The 25,999-nt window shown below is 39.5% G+C and overlaps 1 protein-coding gene across 2 annotated transcripts in view; it reads right to left on the reverse strand.

The window, feature by feature from the left end:
* Nucleotides 1-313: 313 nt before the first annotated feature.
* Nucleotides 314-25,999, reverse strand: part of Sec23a (SEC23 homolog A, COPII coat complex component) — a 51,720-nt gene continuing 26,034 nt past the window's right edge. The window contains exons 12-19 of one of the 2 annotated variants that reach the window (XM_052738586.1): nt 25,034-25,140; nt 19,945-20,098; nt 16,896-16,973; nt 15,346-15,507; nt 12,179-12,265; nt 8,538-8,693; nt 6,133-6,198; nt 314-1,667 (exon numbers count right to left, since the gene is read on the reverse strand). In XM_052738586.1, coding sequence (XP_052594546.1) covers nt 1,578-1,667; nt 6,133-6,198; nt 8,538-8,693; nt 12,179-12,265; nt 15,346-15,507; nt 16,896-16,973; nt 19,945-20,098; nt 25,034-25,140 — 900 coding nt within the window. In that variant the 3' untranslated portion in view covers nt 314-1,577. The remainder of the gene's footprint in view (nt 1,668-6,132; nt 6,199-8,537; nt 8,694-12,178; nt 12,266-15,345; nt 15,508-16,895; nt 16,974-19,944; nt 20,099-25,033; nt 25,141-25,999) is intronic. The other variant, XM_052738587.1, reaches the window with a different exon arrangement.

Genomic DNA, 25,999 nt, shown 5'->3' on the forward strand with positions numbered 1-25,999 from the left:
CCTCCTTTTTGGAGGTGCTTAGGAGATGTTCCACTTCAGAGAGATCTTTATTCATAATTAATCTCCAGATTTGTTATTCTTAAGAAAAGATTCTAATCCCTATGACAATTGATTTTGTGGATTTTTGAAACAAACAGCAGAAGCAGACAGATCTATATGAGTTTGAGGCCAGTATGGTCTACATAATAAGTTCCAAGACAGCCAGAGCTACATAGTGAAACTCTATCTCAAAAAAAAAAAAAAAGTACAGTGATCTAGTTTTACATTAAGCTTTCCAGACTTTATTAGATTGTAAAATAACCAAGAAAACAGAGAAAGAGAAAGGTATATTTTATTTTCATTTTGGCCTAGCACAGTACAATTCCAATAACACAGAACAAAGCAATTTATTTCAACAGTTGAGTATAACAATTAGGTGTTCCTGCTTTCCCATCGTCTGATTGTGTTCATGCAAGTACACTCACAGTCACCACTGTCCTTAGCAACTATCAGAGCACCACCTTGCATTTGCAGCACTTGGTACATAAAATTCATTGTCAAATTTATCTGCTTTAGCAATGTAAACATTTGCTACAAGTAAACTTGAAAGGTAAAAGTGAATGATACTAATCAGTAAATCAAATAGAACTATCTCCACATGATATAACTAAACATTATATAATACTGTCTCAGTAAGAACCACAAATTAATAAATTTCCCAAGGAACCTGAAACAAAAAGTGAAGTGAAAACTCCTAAAGTGGTGTTAAAATACTGAAGGACACAATGGAAAATTTATCTAAGAAGGGAAAACAACAAAATGATATAACAAAAACAAAATATGGTTAATAATTACAATAGTCTTTTTACTGTGAAGAATTTCTTTCATCACCCTGACAACATGCTTTATTTTTCTAGCTTCCTTAAAAAACTACTCTGGTTAGTCACATGAGTCGGGTACTTCGTGGGAATTTCACATTTAATGTCAGCTGTGAGGTTGTAACCTCACTCAGATTTTTTAACTCTAATAATTTTTGCAAGTAACCAAGAACATTAAATTCCCTTCATTAGAATTACTACTATAAAGTCAAATAATTCCTAAATAAATCACACAAATAAATCCACTTTAACAAATACAGAATAGGGTATACATGTGTGCTAAAAAACACAGAAAAATTACATGACAAAGAAGCAAACTCTTCATATGACATCACGACTAATTTGTTCCTTTCTGGCTGCTATTAAATACTCCTAACAGGTCAGTGAGGATACCCAGTGCCACTTTGGATCTGTCTGCAGTATACAAATAAGTGCTATCTGTAATACAAAGCAGACCATTCTAATTCTTTAAACATATTAAATCATAAAGACCTCAAATTTATAAAACCAGTTATAATACTGTACCAAGCAAAACCAACTTGTTCTCATTGCTCTTGTTATATTTCAACTTAATCATCAATATTTGTTCATATGTCACTTCAGATCATACTGCGACAAAACAGATTTGGAGAGAGATCTCTGTTGCTTCCACAGATAAATGGAAAAAGCAAAAGAAACTGGAATAGTATTTCATCTTGAGTGTCTAACACATCTGGCATGTCAAGCAGCACTTGACACAGCAAGTTTCTTCAAATGATCCATAAACACTTGTAAACTAACGTCATCTGTGAGAATAGGTGCTCCAGACTCCTGGAGGAAAAAGAGAAGGATTTGTGATTAAAATACAGGGCAGTACTGAGGAACGCACATGGAAATCTACAACAGACAAGGACCTCATTTTAAACAGAGTAATGGCTACCACAGGGCCCTGCTTCCTGAGAGAGAACTCATCTAAATGCCCAGGATGGCCTGAGCAGCAGGACTGTCTGTGGTGTAGGGGCTGCTCCTGAAACTCAAGCCTCTGCTAGGAAATAACTATCTCAGGATGGGGCTGGTCACCACTAAGACCAACAGTGTCAGAGTGGAGGGTTAGGGCTTTCAGATGGCCTGGCCTGGTGAGGATGCAGGGAAGGAGGAGCCATCGCTGCTGAGGTAAATGTGCAGCCACTCTAGACACATTACAGATACTCTTCAAAAAACACTGCTTACTATTTTCACTTAAGTGTGAACCAATGAAAACGTTAGAGATTCATTCAAACAACACAGCAAAAGCAGAGCTGTCCTGTGACCCAGCTGCCATGTACCACCTCTGAGCATTTACCAAGGATCTAAGTCCTGCCACAGAGATGATAAAGCTTGTATGCTCACATTCATTACTGAACTACTACTCACAATAGCTAGGCTACGGAACCAGCCAAGATTTCTATGAACAGATGAACAGATACAAAAAAAGTGGTATAAATGCACAGTGGAACATAATTTAGGTGCAAAGAAATCATGACATTTGCAGAAAAATGGATGAAATTTGAAATTACTATTAAGAAAAGTAAGCCAGACTCAAAAAAAAACCAAAACACATTTTCTCTCACCTAGGGTTGAGAGAGAGAGAGAGAGAGTGTGTGTGTGTGTGTGTGTGTGTGTGTGTGTGTGTGTGTGTGTGTGAGATAAGACTAGAAAGGATACGATGAGAGAGGAAGAAGTAATTTTAATGAGGGTTTTGCAATGGGATACAGTTGTCATAGGAGCAGAAGGGAGTACTTAGGGCAAGAAAAGGGAATAAGACATGGGACACTAAGAAGGCAGAGGGACAGGAGACAAATTACAACAAAATATGAGGGCTAGAGGGTTGGCACCAACTGTTCAGGGAGCTCGCTACTTTTGCAGAGGACCCAAGTTACATAGCAAGGAAGGACCCATATTAGGTGGTGCACAATTCACTGTAACATCAGCCCCAGTGAATCTGTCTCTATCTTCTGGTCTTCACAAGCATGGCACTCACATACACATACACACACACACACACACACACACACACACACACACACACACACACAGACCTATATTGTAATTAAAAATAAAATCTTTTAAAAAATGCAACAACAAAGCCAGGCAGTGGTGGTACATGCCTTTAATCCCAGCACTCAGAAGTTTGAGGCAGGCAGATCTCTGTGAATTCAAGGCCAGACTGGTCTACAGAGCACATTCCAGGATAGCCAGGGCAGCTACACAGAGAAACCCTGTCTCAATAAATAAATAAATAAATAAATAAATAAATAAATAAATAAATCTTGCCAGGTGTAGTGGCACACATCTTTAATTCCAGCATTCAAGAGGCAAAGGTAGGTCAATCTCTGTTCAAGAATAGCCTGATCTACATAGAGAGTTCTAAGACAGGGTTATATAGAAAGACCCTTTCTCAAAAGAATATATAAGTAAAATTAAATTAAAAAATAAAAAAGTGGCAAATATAAAACACCATAAAGAAACCTATCACTGTGTATGCTAACCTAAAAAATTAATAATAATTGAAAAGAAAATAGCTAGAAGTTACAGAGATGGCCCAGCAGTCAAGAGCACTTGTTGCTCTAGCAGAAGATCCAGGTTTGGTTTGCAGCACACACATGGCAGTGCAGTTCCAGGAGACCCACACCCTCTTCTGGCCTTGCTGGCCTCCTGCATACACATGTGCACATAATCTCATACAAGCATGCATGCACACACAAATAAATAAATAAATAAATAAATAATAATCTTTCTGTGTGTGTGTGTGTGTGTGTGTGTGTGTGTGTGTGTGTGTGTGTGTGTGTGTTAAGTTTAATCTCCAGACTCCCTTCTCCCTGGCATTTTTAACAGAAATGTTAGCCAGGAGGAAGCAAACTCATACCATTCTTCGTTTTTTCATCATGTCATACATCATATTCTATTACATTCCCTTAGAAGCCTGTTTGTTTTCTAATGAGAGACGGAAAAGAAGTGGCTCTAGACAGGAGGGAGGGGAAGGAACTGGAGGAGAAGATGGAGGGAAACACAATCAGGATTTACTACCTGAGGGAAAAATCTTTTTTCTTTTTCTTTTTTTTGTTTTTTGTTATTTGTTTATTTTGCTTTTTTTTTCTTTGTTTGAGACAAGGTTTATCTGCATAGCCCTGGCCATCCTATAATCAGTTTGTAAACCAGGTGAACTCACAGATCTGGCTACCTCTGCCTCCCGAGTGCTGGGACTAAAGGCGTGCGCCACCACTGCCTGACAAGCAATGTCAGGTTATTTTTTATTTAATTTTTATTTTAAGTCCATTGGTATTTTGACAGCACTCATGTCTGTGTGAGGGTGTTGGATCCCATGCATGGAGTTGCCATGTGGGTGCTGGGAGCTGAACCCGGGTCCTCTGGAAAAGCAGCCTGGGCTCTTAATTGCTGAGCCATCTCTCCAGGACCCCCAAAAATCTATTTTCAATAAAAAGGAAAAAATAAAATATATCCAAGGGTTCGGCAGGGAAAGGTGCATGCCATGGTGCGCACACACACACACACACACACACACACACACTCTCTCTCTCTCTCTCTCTCTCTCTCTCTCTCTCTCTCTCTCTCTCTCCAGTAACAAAATTTAAAAACTAAGACAAATAAAATACATCCAAGATTAGACATTGAAGCTCAAGATTTAAATCACTTAGGATATGAAGCACTGCATAACAGTGTTACAGTGATGCCCTCTTCAGGCCATTCATGAATAACATTTGTCACTGGAGTTGTGTGTGCATGCGCGTTTGTGTGGTGTGTGTGTGTGTGTGTGTGTGTGTGTGTGTGTGTGTGTGTGTGTCTGTTTTCTTTTTTATTATTATTATTAAAAGTCATCATTAAAAGCCTTTTTCCCCACATCTGTCTCACAAGCCGGGATCTTCTTTCTGTATTTTGATTATTCATCAACCTGTTTCTTATTTCAGAAGCATAAATACCATCCAAAATGTTTCTGATATCCTTACTTCTAACTTGGTACTGGCTGAATCAAACTGGTTGAATTTGAAACAAGTTCACTATCATTCCCCTCAAGGACTAAATCATCTTTCTGGGACTGAGATACAGAATAAATAACATGTGTCCTCCTATGTACTCTGGATATTTACACTGATAAAATGTGAGCACACACAGACCCCATCCTGTGAGGAAGCCCAGTATGACGCCCTTCATCATGTTGTGCACTGACTACAGACAGTACAAACAGCAACCAGTTCCTTTCCATTCCCCACCAGCCCTCGGCCCAGAGCCACATCTTATTCTTCCCAAGGAAACTGAGTTCAACACAGATGTGACTGAAGTTCTTCCAGAGACTTCCTTGGGAGCCCTTCACAATAACTATACACCCCTTCACAGTGATGTTGACATTTTCTGGAATGCTGACAGCTGAGTGCTGAGAATGGCCGGCATCCTCATATCACATGAGGCAGAAAAGAGTTTCACATTTTTTCCCTTGGGGGCATTCAAGGTCCTCCACAATTCAATCCACAGTTTTAAGTTCTACAACTCATCTCTACCTACACTCTATTACTTAGCCCATACTTTCTGAATTCCCTACTCTCCATAGATTTCCACCCATGGAGATAAAAGCCTTCCTTAAACCAAACAGTCCTTTCATGGAGCTCTTTCCTCCTTACACACCCTCTCCTGTCACCACCATGGGACCGATTCTTCTTCCACCCCTCCATCCTTTCTAGTTCCCTGTAGTCACACTTTGCATATTCTGTCCTGTACTGCACTGATGTGGCTTATCTCTAGTACTGGACCACAAGCTCTCCACAGGCTGGGGAGTCTGTCATACACACCCTGGAGTGCCAGCACAGAGCCCATGCAGACTGGATATTCCAAAAGTGTTGGCATGCGGCATCAAGAGGTAGCACTTGAACCAATCTAAGACATGGAGATAATTATTTCCAGGCTTCTTAACCTCCTTCTTAACCACAATTCTTGGGCCCTCCTGGCTTACTGTGGTCTTCTGTAGCTCATAGCTTGAGTTATCATATGCCTGCCTTTTAGACTTTATTGCTTTTTATCTCCAGTGTATTGGTGCTAAACTTGGAATCTGGAGAGGTTCTATGTGACAAGATTGCTTTTTTATTTTCTAATAAAATACTAGCACCAAATACTAATTATATTTTCTACTCTTCCCTTATATTTTCCCACAGAAATCATCATTAAATACACAGGGAAAATGTGGCTTTTACTAAAATAATTAAGAACACAAAAAGAAATTATTTCCAGGACTCTTATTCACACTAACCTGCCCCCAGGCATACATGTTATTATGAGTCTGTGAAGGGTTCACCTTTGAAAGGAGTAAACGTGCCTAAAAAGCAAAAATAAACAAACAAATAAATAAATAATAGCAGTACCAATCAGACTTACTAAGAAACAGACTTAGTAAGATAAGCTACATATAACATACCATCTAACACCAACTTAACTGAATATACTGGTAAAATTAACTTTGTTAAAATTTAATACTTAAAAAGATTACATTTTAAAATGCACAGGCCATGTTATAAATAATGTATTCTTTCAACTTTACATATTTGTAACAAATATAAAATAATAAACTACTGAGTCCCAAACTCAGCATATGAAAATCATATGTATAGAACTAGAGAGATGGCTCAGCAGTTAAGAGCACTGGTTGCTCTTCCAGGGGACTGGGGTTGGATTCCCAGCACCCACATGACTCAAAACCACCTGTAACTATAATCCTAGGGATTCCATCCCTTCTCCTCACTTCCTTTGTCACTGCATGAATGTGGTGCACAAACATAAATATTGGCAAAACACCCAAACACATTAAATAAGTTTTAAAAATGTTTCAATTGTAAACATAAAAATTATTTTAAAATAAGTCTAAAAACACAGTTTTCACCAACTAGTCTGAAACACCTCATAAAATGATGCAAACAAAAAATATGAAAATCTATATTCTTTTACTTTAATGAACCTCAAACTTTTTAAGCCACAGGTGGTAACTTTGGCAAGATTTTATCCATCCTCTACTACAGCTAATCATCATGAAATCAAGCAATAAGTAAATAAATAAGGAAAATAACAATACACATTAAGATATTGATAAGTGAATTCATCAGAAATTTTAATTCATTTTAGAAGAACAAAGGCAATCTAATCCTTTGAAATTTAGAATCATACAACATCTTTTTCTGCTCTTAAGTAGCACTAGTCCTAGGGTAAGAAACCTCGAATTCAATTACTAAGTACTAGTGTTGACTGGCTTACAGATGTAATCTCAGTATCAGGAGGCTGAGGCAAAAGGAACGTTCAAGGTGAACCTGAGCTACACAGTAAGATACTGTTTCTCAAAAAGGAAAAAAAAATCTTAGCTCCATTATTTAATGTGCTTCTTTGACTACAAATAATCCGTCTTAATTCTATTACATATAAAGTAGAGATAACAGTAGAATTGGCCTGAGGCTCAAATGAAGGAGGCATGGAAAAAGAAGTCTCAATACATGATAGGTCACATTGTAAATACAGTAAAACTAATCATTGACACTGTATCTAAAGTTGTGGAATATCACTGTGCTAAATACTTGGGACGCAACAATAAGCAAACTATGTCCCTGCCTTATGTATGGAGCAAGTAAACTGTGTAACAACTTACAATTAGAGTACTATTATACCTCTGGCCAGAACAACACTGGCCAAGTTTCATGAATGCATGCTAAGCAGCCCTAACCTGACCGTGTATGAGTCTATGCACAGATCTAGTCACTCCTCTGAACTCTAACAACCGTGAAGCCTTTTATCGGGCACGGGGGCGGGGACTGGTTTTTCCAGTCAAAGTTGGTGTGTGTGTGTGTGTGTGTGTGTGTGTGTGTGTGTGTGTGTGTGTGTGTGTAACAGCTCTAGATGTCCTGGAACACACTTTGGAGACCAGGTTGTCCTCTAACTAACAGAGATCTACCTCCTCTGCCTCCCTCAGTGCTGGGATTAAAGGTGTGCACCACTGCGCTGCCTCATAAAGCCCTTTTTAACACCTCAATGTTTTTCTTTCTTTCTTTCTTTCTTTTTTTTTTTTTTTTTTTTTGGTTTTTCGAGACAGGGTTTCTCTGTGTAGCTTTGCGCCTGTCCTGAAACTCACTCTGTAGACCAGGCTGGCCTCGAACTCACAGAGATCCGCCTGGCTCTGCCTCCTGAGTGCTGGGATTAAAGGCGTGCACCACCACCACCCGTGGCCACAATGCTTTTCTTAACCTGACAAGTTACTTTCTACCAAACTGAAACAAATTACCAAAACTTCATATTCATAGGCCGTACCAGTGAACAGATTTAAGGAGTAGAAGAGGGAGAGAAAACTGTGGTTGGTATGTAAAATAAATGAAAAAATTAAATGGAAAAAAGTACCCTAAATGATTTTCCAAACAGTTCTTACGTTTTTGCTAATCTGCAGCTGGCACATTGTCAGGATGGCCAATCATGGCTGCTGTGAACTAGAGAATGCTGGCTGTTTTAGGAAACTAGGCAATAACTGTAATGCTTTGTTCTCAAAGCGTAGCAAAAAGCCTCCCTCCCCTCCCGTCTCCTTCCCTTGCCCTTGGCCTTGTGTGGTAGATGCTCTCATTACAAACAACACAAGCAGGAGCACCTCACTGCAGCCTGCACACACAACACAGGGACGCTCCTCACCTGGCTTCCACCATGCTCGGTGTCAATGTATCTCGGCATTGGAAATCTGGAGTGAAGAATCTCCTGGGCGTCATCGACTGGGGCTTGCAGAAGGTGCCGGAAGTTCTCATATTCTGGCATGTCCTGGTATCCCGACTTCCGCCATTGTGCTATAGTCTAATTTTACAACAATTAAAGGAATGATTTTAAATTTCTTGGTGATCTAAATTTCTTGAGTAGAATTTTCTTCAAAGGAAGTTATCAGAAAACCAGATAAGAGAAAATACTCTCACTTACCTAAGTTTCTAAAGTTACAAGTACTTATTTCAATAGAAAAAAATGTAAATAAAAGAGTATATTACAGCCGGGCGGTGGTGGCACACGCCTTTAATCCCAGCACTCGGGAGGCAGAGCCAGGAGGATCTCTGTGAGTTCAAGGCCAGCCTGGGCTACCAAGTGAGTTCCAGGAAAGGCGCAAAGCTACACAGAGAAACCCTGTCTCGAAAAACCAAAAAAAAAAAAAAAAAAGAGTATATTACTAAATATAAAATTAGCATATTTCCTCTCCAATTTAAGAGTAAACAAAAATAGGTGCACTAAACATACCTTGTAATCTCAGCTGCTCAGAAAGTTGAGGCAGGGTTACTAAAGCTCAGAGTTCAAAACCAACATAGACTCTGAGTAAGCCTCAGGAAGAAGGAAAGGAAGGACAGAAGGCAGGAAGGGAAGGAAGGAAGGAAGGAAGGAAGGAAGGAAGGAAGGAAGGAAGGAAGGAAGGAAGGAAGGAAGGAAGGAAGGAGTCTAATAGAAAAACAGGTTTAAAGGCAGAGCAGGCATGATGGTGCACACCTGTAACCCCAGCACTGAAAAGGTAGAGGCAGCAGGATCAACACAAGCTTGAAGCCAGCCTGGCCAATCTACCAAGTCTCAGACCAACCAGGGCTACAAAGGATGACCATGTTTCAAAAACTGAAAACAAAAGGAACAAAAAGAAACGTAAAGTAAAATTATACTGTGTTTAAAACATAAGACAAAAGAAATAGAAATGCCAGGAAAAAAAAGTTAAAACACTATCATATCAAATTAGTATTTACTAAAATATATCCTTCCTTTTCTGTGAGGGGTTTCAATCGAGAATTCCTAAACATTTCAAAAGTCGACTTTCAAGAAGTCTTCACCAATGGAGTTACATTCTTTTCTTTTGATTTTGTTGTTGTTGTTGTTGTTAACAGAATCTCACTATACAGTCCTGGAACTGGCTATGTAGTCCAGGCTGACCTCGAAGTCACAGAGATCTGCCTGCCTCTGCCTCCTGAATGCTGGGATGAAAGGCATGCACCACCATGCTGTTAGAGTTACATTCTGATAAGAGAAATAAACTAAAAACAATGATAGCAATAATGTTATAAAAACAATGCATTGTAGAAGGGCAACTGTATCCACTTTTATATTAAATAAATGAGTCTAGAGCCATATTAATTAATTCAGAATTTTAAGGTTGGTTTGGAATCCAAGTTATCTGACTCAGTCAATGTATAATCTGTATAACTTTATATTCTGTATCTCAAAGATTAATGTAATTTGACATCTCATATTAACAAAAGTTAAAGCAAAAATTACCATTAAAGGCTGGCAGTGGTGGCGCATGCCTTTAATCCCAGCACTCGGGAGGCAGAGCCAGGCGGATCTCTGAGTTCGAGGCCAGCCTGGTCTCCAAATCGAGTTCCAGGATAGGTGTAAGGCTACACAGAGAAACCCTGTCTCGAAAAAAAAAAAAAAATTACCATTAAAGAAAAAGAAAAAACATGTCTCTGATATTCTTCTTAAAATATAAGGTACATTAGAAGCTGGCATCAATTAAAAATAAAAAAAATAGTGGTTGGAGAAGTGGTTCAGTGCTTAAGAGCATTTTGCAGAGGGTCCAAATTTAGATCCTAGCACCCACATCAGGAAGTTCATAGTTGCCTGTAACTCCAGCTCTTCTAACTCCATTAGCACCTGCACTCATGGGTACATGGGTGCCCATGAGCAAACATATACATTTAAAAACATATCTTTAAAAATACAAAACAAAAATGTAATTAAAAATTTGTGAGACAGGGTCTCACCATGTAGCCGCCTGACCTAGAACTTGCTATGTAAACCAGATTGGCCTCAAACTCACAGAGCAGACTTCCAAGTGCTGGATCAAAGACATGTCACCAAGCCCAGTGCACAAATCCTTCTTAAAATACTGGATAGTACTATTCAAAAGGATATTAGAGGGCCAAGTGTGGTGGCTAACACCAGTAATCCCAGCACAGGAGGTCGAAACAGGAGAATTATGAGCCCAAGGGAAGGCTGGACTATCACATCACACAGTGTCTCAACACTCAGCCATCCTCGTCAATAAATAAAATCTAAAATAATTTACAAATATGGTAACCACGAAAATAAATCCATATAATTGATAATACACTACACTACAAGCCAAGCACGGATCCAGGAAAAATGGATGTGCCTTCCAAACTGCCCATGGCAGTATTTTCATACATCGGGAATAGAGTAAGCATTGGCTGAATGAATAAATGCAGGAATAGACTTCTGCTAAATACCCAAAGTAAAGCTGAACAGCTACCCACTCTGGTCTTTTAACCTCTCAGAACTTCAAAAACTTATAAATTCCCATTTATGCCTTACATGAGTTTTCAGGTTATATTGAACATGTAGAAAAGCCTTTAGATTACATATAGCAATGAAAAAGCAAGTTTGCCCATTGACAAAAGCTGACTTTTTCCCTCCATTTCTTGAGGTGAAACCCAAGAGTGTGACAGGTCCATGGTTATACTTTCATAGTACTGTGCTTTGTGTAAATCCATTTGTCCACTAGTGTGTGAACAAAACAACAAAGTAAACACAAGCAAGCTCAGTATGATTGACACCCAAAATCCTATACCATGAAGAATCGCATTGTGTATGTACTGGTTGAGTATTTTGTATAAAATCTGTGAGAGCAGAAGCACTATGGATTTCAGGTATTTTCATGTATATATATATATATATATATATATATATATATATATATATATGCTATAGGTATATGTAAATTTATGTAAATTTATATTAAGATACTTTGGGGGATAGGTACCAATCCTGAATACAAAATTCACTTAGGTTTAAATATTTCTTTTGCCTGAAGACAATACTATACATTTTAAATAATTTTGAGCATTAGGGCCAGCAAGATGGCTCAGTGGGTAAAGGCAAATGCCTCAAGCCTGAGGATGTAGTTTGATGCCAGGGACTCATAAGGGAGGGAAAGAACTGCTTCCCACAAGTTATCCTTTGACCTCTGCACAAAAACAAACAAACAAACAAACAAACAATGTGCATATATTACTCTCTACATATAAAAAAAAACAAAACTATTTTATTCAAAAATTTAAATAATAACTATCAACATGAAAAAACAGGATTTTTCCATCTGTAACATTTTGTTACTCAAAATGTTTGGATTTTGGAGTACATTGAATTTTTAATTTTTGTATTAGACAGGCAACCTGTATCTTACTATAAATCAAGGCTTATCATGGACTAAATATGAGCCACACATTTGAAAGAGAAAAGTTTTTACTCCGAGTGAAAAGATTTTACATACATAGCTTTAAATGCTATTGTCTTACCTCACCGTGATAAATCAAAATCTGGAAAAACGTGTCCATGAGAAGAATGCGATCCACAAGAATGCTGCTGCTGTCCAGAAGAACTGGCTGAAAGGAAGCAATGATAGAGATGAAGGTTATCGTTTGCAGTTGCTATTTTGTTTTAAATTTGTATACTAGGTATTAGATATTACAGCGTCATCCAGGAAAGTGTGCTGCTGTAGCCCCTTCTCCCTTCATCTTAGTTCTTGGTGTTCAATTCATCAAATGTTGCCTGACATTGTAAATTCTCAGTGTATTTCATTTTTCTAAGGAATCTCTCTAACACTGAAGTAACAATTTTAAAGTCAATGTGCCAGGTGTGATGGTGCCCAAGTTCAATCCCAGCACTTGGGAGGCACAGACAGGAATCTCTGTGAGTTCCGAGCCAGCTTGGTCTACACAGCAAGCTCCAGATCAGCCAAGGATATAAAGAGAGACACTGTCTCAAAAAATAAAATTTAAAAGAATTGAGGGGAAATCAGAGATGGTCCCTAAGCCTGGTGACAGTTATACTGAGAGAATGATGAAAGCCTTGAGATACAAGACATTTAGGGTGCATGAGAAAATAGCTCTGAGTATGAAATGGAGTATCCTGAATTGATTATACGTTTGAGTAACACACACACAGACACCAACCAAATCTACAGTTTTACTGCATCACTTAGATACTGAAGATAAAGAAAATGAAAGACAGAGCCCTTGCCAAGTAGAGAGGCTTATGCCTGCAATCTCAGCACTTGGGAGGCCGAGGCAGGAGAATCAGTGAGTTCAAGGCTAGCCTGGGCTACACAGTAAGATGCTGTCTCAAAACAATAACAAAACAAATATTAGCCTCTTAATCTCTTTTTAAGAACTTAGATTTAGAAGTCTAAAAGGCGGAACCAACAAAAATGAGACTCAAAAGTTCTCTGTGGGCAGAAAGAAACTGGGAAGGAATAGTAGGTGACAAAAGCCCAGAGCAAAAGTTTTTGAAGGGAAGAGTCCTCTCCAGAGAAATGCTGTGCAGAGTTCCTTGAAGGAAACTGTTCAACAAGTTTGCTGCATATAAGTTGAGAAGAGAATGTGAAGTCAGAAAGCATAGACAACAGGGTTAGAGAGAGAACAAACAGTACTTGCTGCTCTTTCAGAGGTCCTGAGTTCAGTCCCCAGAACTCACATCAGGTAGCTTACAACACCAGGTAACTCCAGCTGCAGTGGACACAACTGTCTCCTGTGTCCTCCATGACCACCCGCATGCATGTGCACATAGTGACACACATACACACACATAGTAAAAATAAATTTAAAGTATGGGGGCTGAAGAAATGGCACAGCAACCACATGATGACTGGGAACTGCCTGTAACTCTACTTCCAGGGATCAAACACCCTCTTCTAGCCTCCTCAGACACCAAGCACACACATGATGCTCAGAAATAAAAAAATTCAAATTTAAAAGAAAATCTTCTTTTAGTATGAACAACAAATAACTTTGAGTTTAACTGTGTCAGGGAGCAGAGAAATCAAGTGATAATTAGAGAAAATGAAGGAGACAAAGCAAGTTTTTGATGATTTGCTTTTAAAGATGAGTGTTATTAAAGTTACTATGTTGAAGAGAATGTCCCAGATAGAAGAAGAAAAAAAATGGAGAGAGAAAGAGAACTAACACTAAAAGAAAAACATTATGCAAATGCAGTTACACAATGACTGGGGTTGGACAAGGGCAGGTGCTCAAGAGGAAGGACTCAGTTCTCTTCTAAGCTATTCTTCAACTCTCAGGTATAACAAGTAGTAACAAGCCAGGCATGGTGGTGGCACACGCTTTTAATCCTAGTACTTGGGAGGCAGAGGCAGGCGAATCTCTTGTGAGTTAAAGGCCAGCCTTGGCTACAGAGTGAGAATCAGGACATCCAGGGCTACAGAGAGAAACCTTGTTTCAAAAAGATAAAAAAAGTAACCAATGGGGGCATCATTTTACTCACTATTTTATGAGACTTGAGGTATAACAATCCAAATTTTGAGGTATAAACACCAAAATATACTGACCTTTCCTAAGGTACTGTTTCCAAATACATTTATTATATTATTATATAGGTTTTTGTGGAGGCCCAAATCACTCAGGGTCAGAGAATCAGAGCTTGCTTTACCCAGCAGGGCTGAATAAGGAGATGATTTGGCCACAGGCATGGTTACCAGGTGTTTGAAATGGTCTACACTTGGCTGTACGGTGTATTGTGATCTAGCAAGGGAAAGGTCACCCCTTGGTATGTTATAAAAAGACTTTTGAATTAACCTTTGAGGCTGTCGGGTATTAATCCAGGCCCTCCTGAAGCTATCCTGAGTTTCTGTTTTTCTTCTCATCGGCTAGGTCTCCCTATCTAGTTAATATTTTCTCATTCCTCTCTCCTCTTCCTAAGAACCCTTAAAAAAGGTGGGAGCTGGCCTCCCACAGGTTTTTAGTTTTTTGTTTTTGTTTGTTTTTTGTTTTTTGTTTTTCGAGTTAGGGTAAACTGTGTAACTCTGGCTGTCCTGGAACTTGCTTTGTAGACCAACCAGGATGGCCTCAAACTCACAGAGATCTGCCTGCCTCTGCCTCCCAAGTGCTAGGATTAAAGGTGATTACATAGTTTTAAATGGTAAAATGGACAATTCAAATTACCACAAGGAAAAGCTATTTACTTGATTATAGATAAAAATATGAAGACCAGTTTCCCAAAACAACTCAGAGGGTGAATTTATCAGTCTTCCAAATACATATCTTTAAGATCAATTGTATCTTACATTCTCAAAGGACGAAAAGAAAACAAGGTAGTGACTTGACTATGACAGATTGTCGAGCCAGACATGAAGCTATGAAGTTAGCCATCTCCTCCAGAACCATAATCATTTCTGAGCCTTCAAAGACTAATCATAAACTCTATTGAGCTTTGCCAACAAAACACTAAACAGTCACCCAAGAGTATCTTCTATAATACCTTTGTATTATTTAATAATATAACCTACCAAATTGCCGACTAAATAGGGAACACTCAATTAAATATTTTTAAATTAATATCTTGTAATCATAATTTAACATTCCAAATTCATTTCAAAACAACAGTTTTCACTTTGTTAATACCACACATCACAGTAACAAGACAAATCAACTCTCTTGTTTTTTCCTCTTACCTCTGCTGGGCCATTAAAAGAATAGGCATACAGAGTGGGCTGAATCATGATTAGAGACTGTGTTAGATCCTGACGCATGAAATGGTGACGATAATATGAACTCTCATCAGGACTATTGTTAAAAATTTGCAAGAAAGGAGATCTTCTCAAGTGAAACATAAACTACAAGACAAAACAGGTGAGATATCTTTTACTGATTTTAATATGGCAATAGCAGTTCCATAACAAAACATTTGGTTATATTACTGCATCACATTGGCAACACACACAAATAAAAACACCTTCTGTTAAGAATAAACTAAAGTAGGGCTGCAGAAATGCCTTAGCAGTTAAGTGCACTTACTAATGGACTGAGGGGTATTGGGGCTTCAGTTACCAGAACCCACACTTGGTTCACAACTCCCTGGAACTTCATTTCAGGGTATCAGAAGTCCTGGCCTCTGCAGACACTTGCACATACATGGTGCACATAAACTCATACAGGCACATACACAGACATATAAAATAAAAAATATAAATGTCTTTTTCAAAAGAATATTTAAAGTATATCCCAAGAAAGCTTGTTCATGAGCTATGTCTGGGCTGGTAAAACAGCTCCACAGGTAAGAGAGCCTGCTAGGCTAGCATGGGGATTGGAATTCTGCTCTGGCACCCAAATAACAAGCTACTTGGGGAGGTCAAGGCATGCCTAGGCTGGAAACCTTGCCTCAAGAAAAACAAAGGGGCTGTATGATAATGGCGCACACTTTTAGTCTCAGCTCTTAGGAGACAGAGGCAGGGGGATCTCTGAGTTTGAGGCCAGCCTGGTCTACAGAGTGAGATCCAGGACAACCAGGGCTACACAGAGAAACCCTGTCTCAAAAGACCAAAAGGAAAACATTAAAAGTTGAAGTTTCAGGACAAAGTTTTTATAGTCAAACATGAACTTTACTGAAGCACTAAAGATACAAGCGTATAACCACAGCACTTGGAAGACGAAGGCAAGAACATGACAAGTTCAAAATGAACCCTGCCTACAAAACGAGACTCCGTCTCAAAAACAGGAAAACACATACACACACACACACACACACACACACACACACACACACACACACACACACAGACACGGTGAAGGTGCTATAAGGCAAGTTAAGCTCCCGTATCCTACCTGGTATGGCACTCTAAAACTGTTCTCAGTGCTGACTACATGCCACCAGATTATCTCCTCAGTAAAATTACAGCACACACCTTCTTTTGGCATAGCTGTAATTGGAACCTCTTACCTTCAATGGCATGTTAATGGGCTTTAGCCTTGCTTACACCCACAGTCAGCTTCAGTTAAGTCTTCAGGCACCATAAATAGTGACTATTTGTAAGGCCCATACGGGGATATTGTATTCTTTTCATTAACCACAGAGCATAAAACTAATTTCTGTGTTATCCCAAAATTAAAAGAATAATCCAATAATATATGTTCATAGATGAATATTAAAAGATAAACAATAAAAAATATGAAACTCAGTGCTATCGGTAACAAGAGAAATTAGCATTTTCTTTGACAAGCTTACCTGTGGATAAAGGGAAAATGTTCCTGAAAACTGGAAGGAACTTGGGTCATCCTTGTGATATTCTCCAAATTTCTGACACTAAATAAAATAAAATATTAGTGATTTGTTCCTGGTATAATAACTAAAATTCTGCCCATAAAATTCTATATATAAAAAGTTGCTAACTAAAAAGTTAGGATAAAGTTGGAATACTATGTATTGATTTAGCAAGAGAGTAATTACAACCAAAAAACCATTTGAATTTCAGAAAGGCACAAACTTACTCCAAAATGTTTAGATTTGTTTTAAGCAAGTGTCTTTTGTAGCAAATAAGGAATATGTAAATGTCAATGAGGGGAGAAGGGAGAGGCCAACAGAAGCTTCCTAAGACTATCAGAGTATCTTTTTTCAATACTGGCCAAGGACAGAACGATACACAATCAACACACCACAGCAGCTACAAAAGTAAGCTGCTGGTCCAAAGTTTGCCATACTGAAAGTACCCCCCCCCCCAAAAAAAAGTCTAGTAAAGAGAAGGATTTACAGAAGCAAAAATTAGAATGAAATAAGGTCACTCGCACAGGCAACAGGGAAGCAAGTCACCTATGAGAATATGACAAGGGGCATCCAGCTGCCTTGCACGATCATGAACTCTTACTACAACAGGCAGTGAACCTTAACCACCAGCCTCACTTTGCCAAGCAAAAGTCTCTGCCCTGGAGGCCCATGTGTTGGAGGCTTGGCCACCAGTTCACAGCACCAGTGGGAGGAAAAAGGCCTAATAGGAGGTATTTTGATCCCTGAGGGCAGGCCCTAAAGGGAACTGTACAAAAAGTCTCCCTTCCTCACTGCAGCATCAAAACAGGCCTATAAAGCAACAGGGCCAAGGATCACAACCCAAAAGCTCTAAAATGATGAGCCAAAGTAAACCCTTTTCTGTGTTGTGGCGAAGGAAATGTGACTAACACTTGGATGATGCCATTCTCCGTTCTGGACACCATACAGCTAAGGCACAAAGAAATAGAATAGATGTTTCACAAAAAGTACAACAGTGGTTTGACTGTATTGGCCTTTCTCCCGAATTACCTCCACTAGTCTCCTCTTGATGTGACACAAGATCAGAGTAAACTCTCCATGACTCCATCCATAACCTGTTCTCTAGTTCAGCTGCCTTGCTGCTGTGCTGTGTTGCAAAATGTTCAGTGTGTGACTAACAGCTGGCTATACATGGTGAGGAAACTAATTTTGTGCCCCGTGCAATTGTCTAATTCAGTTATTCACTAGGACCTTTTGATTTTTATTAGTGTTTCCCTTTTTAAAATATACCAGACAATTGCAGCAGTTTGTGAAGAGAGATGTGAGATAGAAAAGAAGCCTAAACCTGCTAAGAACTCTTTAAAAATTTATAGTCCTGAGTCTTTTGTGCAGCAAAGGACAAAGAGAAAAGTCTTTTTTTCTCTCAATAAAAGATGCTTAGTGGGTTTTGTTGATAATGCAGAGCGCACTATAAAATTCTAGTGTCATATGTGACAACCTATGACCCCAGCAACATGGAAAGAGCACTTTACTACAAATCACAGCCACTGCCCAAGTACATACACCGGAGACTTCAGCTTTTAGAATCTCAAAACAATAGGGCACCTATAAAGCAAAGTCAAGGTCAGGAGGTCGTGCACGCCTTTTATCGCAGCACTAGAGGCAGAGGCAGGCAGATATCCATGAGTTTGAGGCCAGCCTGGTCTATAGAGCTAGTTCCAGGACACTCAAGGCTGTTACACAGTGAAACCCTGTCTCAAAAACCCAAATAAATAAATAAACAAGACTAAGTTATTTTCTAAGAAAATAACTCAGGAAGCAACCTATTTCAGAACACAACTTACTATCCACAAAAGGAAAGCTTACATGGTTGGTGAGATCCCAGATACACCAACATATAAAATTACAGTCAGTAAAATGCTAGAGCAAAATGCAACTTAGCAAACAGAGATACTCCTATTTAAGAATACATTGCTAGAACTACGGAGTCAGCACAATGGACAAGGCTTGAGTATGATTACCAACACAAAAAAGGTTTAAAAAAAAAAAGACATTTAAAACAGTGCACTGACTCAAAGCACTGACTCCATGCCACATGATGATGCTAGGAGGTGTGTGCAAGAAACTGGAAATAGCTTTTATATTCAGGTTGGAGGCTCAGGAATGTATATGGATCTATTGATAGTGATAGTCAAGGAAATTTTTCTGCTATAAATATATCCTGTTGTTTTAAAGAAACTGTTATTTTAAAGAAGCACAAGTAAGATTCTTAATCATTTTTCCCCATCTAGAATCAAAGGCCCAGGAAGGACCTGTGCCAGCCTTGGTGGCGACAGTGTTCCATCACTGGTGGCTATCCAAGGTTAAAGCTCATTTGAAAAGACATATTGAATATCACAACACCGCTTTCTTCACTAAGAGGTGTTGGGAGAAGGGGGTGATCTTAGGTTGGAGAAATCTAGACAATACTGCAAAAGTAGCTAATTCCAACCAAGCTCACCTGTGACACCTGAGGGAAAGGTTAAAGGCAGCTCTCTTGGTAGCTAACAGAGAATTCTCAACCATGTGTTTAAGTTGAAGAGAGAATAAAAAAGTACAGGATAGAGTTTACAAGGTAAAAATGAAGTGTTAAGAACTGCTTAAGCCTGTAGTTCCAGGATATGAGAGTAAGTTTAAGGACAGTCTACATAGTGATATTAAACTGAAATTAAAACAGAAAATAGAAGCCAGAGTAAAGACTAATCACACACACTGGAGTAATAGGAAGCTCCAGACCAGCCAAGGCTACACAGAGACTCTATCTCAAAACAAAAACAAAATTCATAGAATTAGTAATATAAAATTAATTTCCACACTATTCCACATCACAAAAATAATAGGTAGCATAACTATCATTCATTTTTAAGGAAGTGAGTAGAACACTTCTATTCACTAGCTCATACTCTGAATTAGTTCTTCATACAGTTCTCCCACCCACTGTCAGTGCTTTAAGGACATTTACTACAAAGGAAAGCTGACAATGTCCTCTTCTTACCAGTCGAATGAGTTGTCTGTCCAGCCATCTAAGCACATCTGGCCCTTCCTCTGTTTCTGCTCTGTATATTGCCAGTCGGGCCATGAGAATGGCAGCTGCTTCCTGGTCAAAAGATGCAGCAATGTTTTGGATTTGAGTTTGAGCATCTGCCCAGCTAAAGAAATAAGAAAGCACAGAAACAGAAATGAATTATATCATAATACCACAGTTGGCTACCACACAGAGCTACACTTAGAGAATACAGAATGCCTCCTCAACATTTCAAAATTCTAATACTACACAGATTAATTAGCATTATTAAAACATCACAAATACCTGTTCATTACACTGATTTTCATAAAAAAAAAACCTTAATATATTTTCTGAAATAACTCTAAAGGAACGTCTCCAAACATATTCTTTAAGACATCAAGATTTTGATAAGTAAATAGAATGGGTCAGGAGGATGGCTCAGTGGGTAGACACACCAGCACAAAGACCTACAACCTCAGTTCAAGTACCAGGTCCCACAAACGGAGAAAACTGACTCCTAAGAGCCCTCCTCTGACCTCTATTCGCCTACAGTGACCTGCACATGTGCACACATAAATAACAAATCAAGATCGCTTTTAATGAAATAGCATCAGTGAATGTATATGATGCAGAAATCCTGACGGTGACATCATTCCTAAGAATTCTTTTTACATAAAAAAGTCCATACACATGTACATAAATACATACTATATACAGAGAATACCATACACATGTGTATAGACAAATACTAATTTCTATCAGTCTTTATCTTTAACTTTTTATTGATTCTTTGTGGAGTTCATATCATGCACCCCAATCCCACCCATCTCCCTGTCCCTTTGTATCCACCCTCTGCCCTTACAACTCCCCTTAAAATAATTCTTTTTAAAAAGATAAAACATACATACAAACAAACAAAAATCTCATCATGGAAGCTGTAGCGTGTCACTGTGAGTCACACAGTATACCCTTTAGTCCAGACATCTTTACTTGCAAATGTTCATTTCAATAAATCATTGGTCCAGTTCGAGACCTCTGGCTCCTGCTACACTGTCAATACTGGATCCTCACTGGGACTCCTCTTGGATATCCTGTTGTTGCCCTGTCTCATGGAGATCCTGCAGCTTTGGATCTCCAGGACTGGCCCCCTCTCATGCTCCAGCAGTTCATAAGTGGGATGGATGTTGGAGCTGGCCAACTCATAGCTCTGACTCTGGGCCTGTATGGTAGCTGAATTGGTCAGACTGCCAGCTCTCCCACACCTTCACCACCAGGGTGAGCTCTCTAGTGCTGCCCCAGCTAGCTCACTTAATGATGCAGGCAGCAAGGGGTGGGGCCAGTTCTCCCACTCTCATGCCCTCAGGGCCAGCTCACATGTACCCACACCACCAGGACCACCAGCTCTATTGTACTGCCCAGATGAGGTAAGGGGCCCACTCTTCTGCTCTCCCAATCTCATGTGCCCGAGTGATGCAGCTGGTGAGGATCAGGGCAAGCTCTCCCACTCTAGTGTTTTCAAGGCCAGCTCTCTGGCCTGCCCCAGGTGGGGAGTGGGGGGAGGGCATTTTTCTTGCCCATGCCACTGCATGGCAGTATTAGTCTTTATCTTACTACATAATTCTATGTTGAATTTTATCATATTCAATTTTAGAAAAGCAAAAATTTAAAATATAAAAATAAAGGTTTTATTCTCAACCATGGTAAACAAAACATCAGAATTTTATTCTCATTAGTCTTTAGTTCTATCATCAGTGATAAAAATCCCATATCTCAAACTGCTTTGTACTCTTCTCTTTCCCTGTTAATACACTGACCAAGACAGATCAAAAGTTAAGTGAGGGAGTCCAACCTGACAGTACAAGCCTATAATTCCAAAACCTGGGAGGTAGAGACAGAAAGATCAGGAATTCAAAGCCAGACACAGCTGTACAGCAAATCTGAGGCCAGCCTGAGATACATGAGACCCTGTCTTTAAGAAACAAAAGAGGTTAAGCAAAATCATGGAAAGCAGTACTAAGTCTCCTCAAAAGATGAAAACTACCACACCTAGGGCTGGAGAGACTGTTCAGCAGTTAAGAGCGCCTGCTTCCCTGCCTGAGAACTTGAGCTCAGTTCCCAGTACCCATATCTAGGACTCATGTTTGCCTGTAATTCCAGCTCCAGTGTGATGCCCTCTTCTTACCTCCACAGATACCTACACTCACATGCACATATTTCCACAGACACACAAGCACACAAATAATTCAAAAATGAAAATATTTTTTTTAAAAAAAACTTCCATATAATCCAGCTAAACCACTCTCAATCAGTCAGCCCTTAGGGGAGACACCTACACATCTGTGTCTACTATGTATTCTCATCACATTACATTACATAACCAACTTAAGCACCCATTAATAAATGGATGGACAAAGAAAACATCACACTGAGCACAGTGGTGAAGGCCTATGATCCTAGGACATAAGAAGCTGAGGCAGGCTGGGCTTAGTGGTTGCATGCCTCTAACCCCAGCCTGATCTACATAGTGAATTCCAGAACAGTCAGGGCTACATGGAGGTGGGGGAGGGGGCTGATGAGGGAGATCACTGCAAAATTCAGACCAGCCTGAGCTATACAAGGAAAAGGAAAAAAAAGGAAGGGGTAGAAAATGTGGCCTTAGATACACTACAGAGATTTATCCACTGTAAAGGAGAATGAAAATACACCAGGAAAATGGATAACTAGAGAGCCATCGTGTTAATCAAAGTAAGTCAATCTCATAAAGACAAGTATTGCATTTCCTTCCACACATGGGATTAGGGGGGTCAGTAACAGACAACAGTAAAAGCAGGACTATCACAGACGAGGAAGGGATTGGGAAAAGGGAGAGCAAGAAGGAAAACAAGAAGGACATGAACAAAGTACATAAGGTCATAAGGAAACCCAGCACTCTGTACAAATTACATACGCTAATGAAGTGATGGGCTGGGCTGGGACATGGCTCAGCGGATAAGGTGCTGGCTATGTAATCATAAGGACCTGAGTTCCAATCCCCAGCACCCATGTAAAAAGCTTGATGCGGAGGCAGACCTGAAACCTAGTGCTAGGAAAGCACAGACAAGCAGATCCCAGGGGCTTGCTGGCCACCATTCTAGAGCAAACAGCAAGCTCAGGGTGCAGTAAGAGACATTTTGTAGCAAGCACTAACTAAAATGAAAAGTGATAGAAAATGGTACTTGATGTTGACCTCTGGCTTCCACAAGATCATACATGGATGAGTGCACCTGTGCGCGCATACATACATACACACACACACACACACACACACACACACACACACACACACACTTATATACATACAGGGAAAAAAGATTTGAAAAAAATTAAAGTGAGAATCTCAGTCTGAGTGGTTGATATTATAATGTATTACTGTGTAGGCCCTGCTGGCCTGGAGCTCACTATGTAGCCTATCTCAGTTAAGGTTTTCATTGCTGTGAAAAGACACCATGACCACGGCAACTCTGAGAAGGAAAACATTTAATTGAGAGGGCTCGCTTACAGTTTTATGTGTATTTGTGTGTATGTTGGATAATTTTATGCCTGACAAACCAATCAATTAAAAGTAAGTAAATGTGATTTCAGTGGCCTTTAAACTTTTTGTTTTCATACTAACTCACTTTTATTGTACTTAGTAAAAGCATTCATTCCAAAGGATGAGAAGAAAAACCACAACTAACCCTTCAACACAGACAGTTTGAAGAGAAGTCTACACCACACCATCATAGTGGATCAAGCCCCTAATAGCACCTAATCCACAAAGCAGGAGCTGCATGATGGTATGATAAATGAATTAGAGCATTAATAACACATGGGGAATTATAGTTATAGACTAACCATCAGCTGAAATGAAATGTCATTAATCATAACACTATATTATTAAGTATATATGATACATACTTCACATATGTGTATGCATGTATAAAAGTGTATATGTACATACATGTGTATATTAGTGTCTACTAAATACAATGTTTGATTCTCCCCATGGGGATAAGATAAATAAAATTTGTTCACTTATTTTGCTGTTGTTATTAATTTTGATTTAGGAGTGTGTATATGTAAACCTGTCTGTGTATGTGTGGGTGGGTGCTGCAGAGGTCATAAGAGGGCATTAGATCCCCTGAAACCAGAGTTATAGGCAGTTGTTAACTACCCAACACAGATGCTGGAAACTATTTGGGTCTTTTCCAACAGCAGCAAGTGCTCTTATCTGCTGAGCCATTCCTCCAGCCTGTTGTGTGTGTGTGTGTGTGTGTGTGTGTGTGTGTGTGTGTGTGTGTGTGTGTGTGTGGGTGGCAGTTTCATGTTTGCCAGGCTGGTCTCAAACTCCCTGAGAATGACCTACATCTCCTGATCCTCCTACCTCTACCTCCCAAGTGCTGGGATTACAAGTGTGTGCCACCATACCTGGTCATAATAAACACAATTTAAGTGTGTGACTCAGGAGCACTCGTGTACATATATGGTTGCACATTTGTGCACAAGGATATGGTAGGCAAGGAAGAATCCCAGGTGTCATCCTCAGAAGCCAGGCACCTTGTTTTTTGAGACAGGATTTCTCACTGGCCTGGAGGTCACCAAACTGGCTAGGCTAGCTGGAGAGTGAGTCTCAGCAATTCACCCGTCTCCATCTCCCAGAGCTGGGATTACACGTAGGTTCTACCACATCCAGCTTTTTTCCCATGGGTTCTGGGATCAATCTCAGGTCCTTATGCTTACAAGGAAAGCATGTTACCAACTGGGCTATCTTCCCAACCCTGAGGAGTACTTTTTGTTTTGTTATGTTTTCAAGACAGTTTCTCTATGCAGCCCTGGCTGTTCTAGAATTACTTTTTAACAATCTGCTATTACACTTATCATTGACTATTCTACAAAATAAGCTAGGTTTGAAAGAAACAAATTGTAAATAAACCCTTAGCCATAAATATTTATTTTCTAGTGATAAATGTTACCCAAACAAGATACCCAGATTGAGAGTATGACCTACAATAGTTTTTATATATAATTAAAACTCTAATAAAATAAAATAAAAACTTACTTCCTAGCAATTGTGGTCACTCGGATTCGTCTCTGCCCACTTGAGTGCTGATACCGGGTCAAAAATTGAACTGCACCTCGCCCTCCTTGAGGAATTAGAGCATTATGCTGTACAAAATAAGAAGAACAAAATCTAAAATCTACTAACAACCAAAAGCAAAACCTACTATGGCCATGTCACAGTATCAAAGACTACATATTTTCTAGCACTAAAAAAATCATTCTAGGGAAAGAGAAAGCCCAGGGGCTAAGAGATGGCTCAGATGTTAAGAGCACTGGCTGTCCTTCCAGAGGACCCAGGTTCAGTTTCCAGAACCCACATGGCACCTCACAATCACCCATTACTCCAACTCTAGCCATCTAATGCTCTCTTCTGGACTCTCAGGCACCAGGCACACATGTGGTGCACGTGCATACATTCAAGCAAAACATACATAAAATAAATTTCACACACATAAAATAAATATAAAATAAAGCCCAGTGTCAGATGCTGTGGTGGTTTGAATGAAGATGGTCCCCACAGGCTCATAGGGTGTGGCACTGTTGGGAGATGTGGCCTTGTTAGAGGAAGTATGTCACTGGAGATGGGCTTTGAGATTTCTGGAGATGGGCTTTGAGATTTCTGGAGCTCAAGCTAGGCCCAGTGTCACTCTCTCCTCCTGCTATCTGCCAATCCAGATGTAGAACTCTCAGCCATCTCTTCAGAACCATGTCTGCCTGCATGCCACCATGCTTCCCACCATGATGACAATGGACTAAACCTCTGAACTGTAAGCCACTCACAATTAAATGTTTTCCTTTATAAGAGTTGCCGTAGTCATGGTATCTAACTATGACAGAAGTCTTCACTACAGAGCCCGATAAATATTTAAAGAACTGTCAGAACACAGTCCATGAACAAAGCTGGGTGAGACTTCTGAGACTTTGTGAGAAAACAAGACAGAAGTCTTGTAATCTCTGTTCCTCC

This window comes from Peromyscus californicus, unplaced genomic scaffold (assembly GCF_007827085.1).
Source record: "Peromyscus californicus insignis strain IS unplaced genomic scaffold, ASM782708v3 Scaffold_15__1_contigs__length_86483966, whole genome shotgun sequence".
Lineage (NCBI taxonomy): Eukaryota > Metazoa > Chordata > Mammalia > Rodentia > Cricetidae > Peromyscus > Peromyscus californicus.